The sequence below is a fragment of the Sardina pilchardus genome, chromosome 21 (assembly GCF_963854185.1).
Source record: "Sardina pilchardus chromosome 21, fSarPil1.1, whole genome shotgun sequence".
Lineage (NCBI taxonomy): Eukaryota > Metazoa > Chordata > Actinopteri > Clupeiformes > Clupeidae > Sardina > Sardina pilchardus.
In genome coordinates, this window is record NC_085014.1 from 1316931 (window position 1) to 1324430 (window position 7500).

The 7500-nt window shown below is 47.0% G+C and overlaps 1 protein-coding gene across 5 annotated transcripts in view; it reads right to left on the reverse strand.

Moving 5' to 3' along the window:
• tead1b (TEA domain family member 1b) overlaps positions 1 to 7500 on the reverse strand; it is a 40641-nt gene that overhangs the window by 10732 nt on the left and 22409 nt on the right. The window contains exons 4-7 of one of the 5 annotated variants that reach the window (XM_062524032.1): positions 5911 to 5975; positions 4956 to 5018; positions 4809 to 4871; positions 559 to 570 (exon numbers count right to left, since the gene is read on the reverse strand). In XM_062524032.1, coding sequence (XP_062380016.1) covers positions 559 to 570; positions 4809 to 4871; positions 4956 to 5018; positions 5911 to 5975 — 203 coding nt within the window. The remainder of the gene's footprint in view (positions 1 to 558; positions 571 to 4808; positions 4872 to 4955; positions 5019 to 5910; positions 5976 to 7500) is intronic. The other 4 variants (XM_062524034.1, XM_062524035.1, XM_062524033.1 and 1 more) reach the window with 4 other exon arrangements.

The following is a 7500-nucleotide window of genomic DNA, read 5'->3' on the forward strand; positions in this document are numbered from 1 at the left end:
GAGAAGAGGAGAGAAGAGAAGAGGAGTGGAGGAGAGGAGGAGGAGAGGAGAGAAGAGGAGAGGAGAGGAGAGGAGAGGAGAGGAAGAGAGGAGGAGAGAAGAGAAGAGGAGTGGAGGAGAGGAGGAGGAGAGGAGAGAAGAGGAGAGGAGAGGAGAGGAGAGGAGAGGAAGAGAGGAGGAGAGAAGAGGAGAGAAGAGAAGAGGAGTGGAGGAGAGGAGGAGGAGAGGAGAGAAGAGAAGAGGAGAGGAGGAGGAGAGAAGAGGAGAGAAGAGAAGAGAAGAGAAGAGGAGTGGAGGAGAGGAGGAGGAGAGAAGAGAAGAGAAGAGAAGAGAAGAGAAGAGAAGAGAAGAGGAGTGGAGGAGAGGAGGAGGAGAGAAGAGAAGAGAAGAGGAGTGGAGGAGAGGAGGAGGAGAGAAGAGAAGAGGAGTGGAGGAGAGGAGGAGGAGAGAAGAGAAGAGGAGTGGAGGAGAGGAGGAGGAGAGAAGAGGCTAAAGTTGTAAGCAGTGCTGGCTGCAGCCATTCAGCAGAGGCCACTCAGGTGATGGAGCCATACTCACCATACTGGTCACCTAAACACAAACAAAAACAAACACACACACCCATAAACAAACATGGCAGCAGCAGCACTGCATCCTGGGTAGCCACAGGGGCTCACGGCCCATGTGCAATATACACAGCTACCCAGCATGCACTGGTGTGAGACTTCTGCTGCATGATCCCACACTGGCCACTTCTAGTGAACGCACGCACGCACACACGCACGCACGCACGCACGCACTTAGAGGGGGGGTCCCTGCACGGTAGAACAGCTCAGAGAACCATTTGAATGCAGCATTCTAAGCAAGATTGTGCCACCCCTAGCCATAGGCTGGGATTTGTAGTTCTTTTGAGCTTAAGCAAGATAGGCTGGGATTTGTAGTTCTTTTGAGCTTAAGCAAGATAGGCTGGGATTTGTAGTTCTTTTGAGCTTAAGCAAGATAGGCTGGGATTTGTAGTTCTTTTGAGCTTGTGCTGATTTGGAGCAGAGCAGGTGGGCAGACGGAGAGCAGGATTCTGATTGGCTGGTAGGTTGCTAAAGAAATGGACTTCCAGGTGTTATGACGACCGCCCACCATCTCTCTCTCTCTCTCTCTCTCTCTCTCTCTCACACACACACACACACACACACCACACAGGCATAATCACCCTCATTACATCAACAAAAGAGGACACACTCCAATATCTCTTCTCCCCCTCTCCCTCATCTCCCTCTATAGCGGAGCGGCTGGGACCACTGGCCTGAAATGACCACTCACACATAGTTGTTTAAACGACCACTCACACACACACACACACAGTTGTTTAAACGACCACTCACACACACAGTTGTTGAAATCAAATCTCAAATGCTTCCAACAACCTCCCCATCCACCCCCAACACAATCAAACAAATGCTTTTCCAACACACACAGATCACAGTCTACACGGCAAACACTGCTTCTCTAACGCAATCCAACCAATTGTTATCAAGCTCACATCAAGATCAAAAACTAGAGATGGTATTGTTTTCAGTACAAAGAAACCTTCCTCGCGCTCTCTCCTAAAATCATTTGACATCATTTTAGAAGAGTTTGACTTAATTTAAAATGTCTCATCCTGAAAACAAGCACATTGTTCTGCCAGTGCTTTTAGCAAATTTGTCTCGATAAGGCTCCTTAAAATAAGTTAAAGTCTTCTTGAATTAAAGAGGACATAGAATGGTTGAATCGAGTATTGCACTGTGTTCTCTGATGTTAAAATAGTATATATTCAACTTTGATTTATAAAAAATAAACTCAATTGCAATTTTACACGCCCAATTAAAACCTTATATTTAGGCTGGGTATTGAAATGGTCCTTTTGATGAAATGGCGCCCTCTTTGGCAACCCCAACTGAACTTCAATGGCTTTGCGATATTTGACATCACAAGTAGGCTTTGTTGTAATTCGCCCAGTTTTTAGTGGCCATTTCTAAATTCAAGATTTCCATATGAAGGAGGGCACACCCATGCCTCATGTTCATGGTAGCTCTTTGGTTATGCACAACATCTTCTAATTCATCAAAACCAAGACAAAAATGTTTTCCAATCTACGTACCTTTAAGTAAAAATGATCTTTTGAGAGAGCGCTAAGAAGTTTCTTCATACTAACAACAACACAAAATATATATTTTTTGTCTTAAGATAAGATTAACAATATTTTTTTTATTTTTTGTCTTAAGATGAGATGAATAACACTGGTTGGGTATGCAGTGCAGTTAGGAGATGCCATTACACACATATGATGATAGAGACATGATGAGAGGGAGAGAGGGAGAGAGGGAGGGGGAGAGGGAGTGGAGAGGGAGAGAGAGAGACATGATGAGAGGGAGAGAGAGAGAGAGAGAGAGAGGGGGAGAGGGAGAGAGAGAGAGGGAGAGGGAGTGGAGAGAGATAGAGACATGATGAGAGGGAGAGAGAGAGAGAGAGAGAGGGGGAGAGGGAGAGAGAGAGAGGGAGAGGGAGAGAGGGAGAGGGAGAGAGGGAGAGAGGGAGAGAGAGAGGGAGAGGGAGAGAGGGAGTGGAGAGTGTGCGAGTGTGTGTGTTCCCTGCAACAGCAGCAAAAGGGAGGATCATTCAGGTTAGGAGGCAGCCTACACAAACAGGACATTCATTTCAGACAGAGTGTGTGTGTGTGTGTGTGTGTGTGTTATGATGTGTGTGTTTGTAGTGGGTAAGTGTGAGTGTTATGACCTGCATGTGTTTTTGTTGAGTGTGTGTGTATGTTTGTGTGTTATGCTGTGCATGTGTTTTTGTTGAGTGTGTGTGTGTGTTATGTACGGGATAATGGACGACACGCCGTGCGGTTATTCAAAGTTAATGCACGTTCTAGACGGTGATACGGCCCGACGCGAAGCGGAGGGACGTTCCGTCTAGAAAAGTGCATTAACTTTGAATAACCGCACGGCGTGAAGTCCATTATCCCGCTTATTCCACTGTTGCCACTTCGTTGTGTTCGTTTCCGGTGCTAATTTAAATGTTTTAATCGCTAGAACTGTATTGTTTGTAGAACTACTTTTCCCAGACACATTTCAATTAATTTCTCAAACTGCGGTTACTAGTTCTAAATGGATGGTTGCTACGGTCAAAAGCCAGTCGTTAGTTCTAATCTCCCGTTGTCAAGCTGGCATATCCCAGGATTCTGATGAACGTTAACTTTGAAAGATTGCTATTTTTCTTAGCCTACTGCCACCTAACTAGCTAAATGACACCTCTGTCATATGCTAAACGTTACTATGATCTGAACGTCTGTATTTTACAGCTTCTATGTAACGTGAGAGTGCATTTAAACTTCACAACGAGTTTGGCGAATTAATATTCAAGTGTGATATGGTCAAAAACAATGGAACTACTTCATAGCCGTGCGTATATCTAAAGTTAATGCACACCCTTATAGAACGCAGGACAATGGGGAACTCAACCGAGCAGTGGAATAAGTGTGTTTCCATGTGTTAAGCTCACTGTTGTATTTTTGCTGTGGTCATTACAGCCAAGATCCTTGATTACTGACCAAGAGCGATGTGATTGGCTCGCTCCGCTTCAAGAGCAATGTGATTGGCTCGCTCCGCTTCAAGAGCAATGTGATTGGCTCGCTCCGCTTCAACACTGTCTGATTACAGGCTACAAAATGACTGGACCTCCGAACGTTGGGAGGGCCCGTTCATTAGAATGTTGGGAAGGCCCGTTCATTAGAACGTTGGGAGGGCCCGTTCATTAGAATGTTGGGAAGGCCCGTTCATTAGAATGTTGGGAAGGCCCGTTCATTAGAACGTTGGGAGGGCCCGTTCATTAGAACGTTGGGAAGGCCCGTTCATTAGAACGTTGGGAAGGCCCGTTCATTAGAATGTTGGGAAGGCCCGTTCATTAGAACGTTGGGAGGGCCCGTTCATTAGAATGTTGGGAAGGCCCGTTCATTAGAATGTTGGGAAGGCCCGTTCATTAGAATGTTGGGAGGGCCCGTTCATTAGAATGTTGGGAGGGCCCGTTCATCAGAATGGACCTGGCAGCGGAACTTGTGCCCCTCTGCAGTGTTCTGAAGAGAGGTGTGCTAGCAGTGTGCTAGGCTAATGACGGGGCTACTTTCAGAATAGTTATGAGAAGCATCGTTTAGTTCTGACCCGTAAAACATGTCTAGCCTTTCACTGTTTTCATCTACCAGCCACTTTGGCTAGTAGGCCAAAAAGGCATTTCGATCTGCTGTGTGTATGTGTGTGTTAAGATATGTTTGTGTGTGTTCAAAGCCTTTCTAACTGCTGTGTGTGTGTGTGTGTGTGTGTGTTAGACGTGTGTGTGTGTGCGTGTTCAAAGCCTTTCTAACTGCTGTGTGTGTGTGTGTGTGTTAGACGTGTGTGTGTGCGGGTTCCAAGCCTTTCTAACTGCTGTTCTCACGCCAGCTCTCAGCCAGTCACCAACAGCCAACATGCAGCACCTTCCTAATACACACACACACACACACACACACACACACACACACACACACACACACACACACACACACACACACACACACACACACACACACACACACACACACACACACACACACACACACACACACACACACACACACACACTCTCTAAAGAGGTAGACAGCTAAGGACAGGAGGGTTGGGGAGGGTTGGGGGGGGGGTTAGATTGGTTAAGGGGGTCGGAGGTATGAGATGAGTGAGAGGTAGGAAAGGCATGCAGGAGGCCATCATGACCACTAGGGGGGGCAGCACCCTCAGCACCCGCAGCAGGAAAGCGCATACCTTGAGCTTGGTGTGAAACTCGCGGGATTTCCGCCGGGCAAGCACCTGAATGTGACTAGAGACCTGCGGACGCACACAGAGAGGAGAGGCACAGCCTGTAACCATGGAGACGCCAGAGATGGGCGGGGCGGGGGCGGGGCTACCTACCTTGATGGCCGTCTGGATCTCCCGCACTTTCTTTCTGGCTAACACCTGGATATGACTAGACACCTCCATCCCCACCAGACACAGGACAAACAGCATTACTTTACAGGCATCACTTTACACGCACACACACACACGCACACACACACACGCACATGCACACACACACGCACACGCACACGCACACGCACACGCACACGCACAAGCACACACACACCTGGATATGACTAGACACCTCCATCCCCACCGGGCACAGGACAAACAGCATTACTTTCCAGGCATCACTTTACACACATACACACACACACACGCACACGCACACACAGACACACACGGGGTGGAATGGTACTGGTAATGTATTGGTATTGAACCAAAATGGTACGGGCGTCACTATTCGGTGCATGAATATAGACGCAAAATACACGGTATAAACATAAATAAAACTTGCACGCTTATTGTCAGTTTATTGTCAGTTATAGCCGATAGCCTTATTTTGTTTACAAGTTACAGATTGGATGTGTAGATGATGTGGGGTACTTGTTTACTGTTTACTGTGTACTGTTTACATCTTACTTTGCACACTTCAGGCTGATCCATGAGGCTTTTCCCTCCACTGTGCCGATCCGTGATGTCTGAACCGAGGCATGAACCCAACCATGATTTCTGTGTACCCTTCCACCCCTAACACACACACACACACACACACACACACACACACACACACACACACCTACATCCCCACACGGGACAGAAAACCTACAAATTCCTTTACAGCAACCACAGGACAAACATACACACGCACATACACACACACACACACACAGATATGCAAAAACATATGCACAGGAGTGTGCGCACACACACATAAACAGTCAGTGAGTCTGTCTGTCACCACATCAGACAGAAAAGACTAAAAACACACACAGACACAGACACAGACACAGACACAGTGCCGTACCTGTTTCCTCGTCCTCGTCTTGCCGGTCCTCAGTTTAATGTATCTGGCTATCAGCTCATTTCGCCCTGCAGGAGAGAGAACAGGCCACCATGAAGACACACACACTCGCTCGCACGCACGCACACACACACACACCTTTACACACATGTACACACCTTTACAAACAAACACACACACACATTTATTTATTAAGCAGATGTTTTTTTATGCCCACACAAACACAGACACAAATGCTTGGCTTAATGTTGATTTGTAAACACACTCCAGTGAGTGTGTGTGTGTGTGTGTGTGAGTAAGAGAAGATGAAAGAGCAAGAGAGTGTGAGTGTGTGTGTGTGTGTGTGTGTGTGTGTGTGTGTGTGTGTTAAATGCATTTGGTCTGCCATTCCTCCCAGTAACTGTGTGAGTGTCGGTCTTTATTTCCTCAGGGCCCTTTAAACAGCTCAGGATTAAACATAATTAGCCTACACTCTGTGTGTGTGTGTGTGTGTGTGTGTGTGTGTGTGTGTGTATGTGTATGTGTATGTGTGTGTGTGTGTGTGTGTGTGTGTGTGTGTGTGTGTGTGTGTGTGTGTGTGTGTGTGTGTGTGTGTGTGTATCACACACACACACACGCACGCGCACACACACACACACACACACACACACACACACACACACACACACACACAGACGGCTGCTGCTGCTAATGAGAAAAAAAAACTATTCCAGTGCTAATAAAAATGATGATGTCAAATTGATAAACAGAAAAAAAAAATTAATAATACAGCGACACAGTATCTAGTCAACAAAAAGCATACAAAACTACAGAATCTTGGTCAAACACACACACAGCCGGGGGCAGCCGTGGCCTACTGGTTAGAGCTTCGGGCTTGTGACCGGAGGGTTGCCGGTTCGATCCCCGACTAGTCCACGGCTGAAGTGCCTTTGAGCAAGGCACCTAAACCCTCACTGCTCCCCGAGCGCCGCTGGTTGGGCAGGCAGCTCACTGCTCTGGTTAGTGTGTGATTCACCTCACTGTGTGTTCACTGTGTGCTGTGTGTGTTCACTAATTCGGTTAAATTGGGTTAAATGCAGAGAAACGAATTTCCCTCACGGGATAAAAAAAGTATATATTCTATTCTATTCTATTCACACACAACTGTAGCTGCTCCCTACTTCGGTTTTGAGAGTGTTGCATCACACGCACACATACACACACACACACACCCTTCTTCTCGCTCTTACACACACACATACACACACACACACAATTACAATGCACCCATTCATGAGGTCGAGTTGTTCTCACATGAAAGCTCCACTTCTCCATTATGCATTAGAGACAGAAAGAAAGAAAGAAAGAGAGGGAGAGGGAGAGAGAGAGAGAGGGGGGGGGAGAGGGAGGGAGAGAGAAAGATAGAAAAAGAAAAAGAGGAGAGAGAAAGGGAAAAAGAGGGAGAGGGAAAGGGAGCTGGAGAGCGAATGGGAGAGGGAGTGAGAGAGAAGTGGGAAAGAAAACTAGATAAAGGGAGTGTGTGTGTGTGTGTGCGTGTGTGTGTGTGTGTGTGTGTGTGTGTGTGTGTGTGTGTGTGTGTGTGTGTGTGAGTGA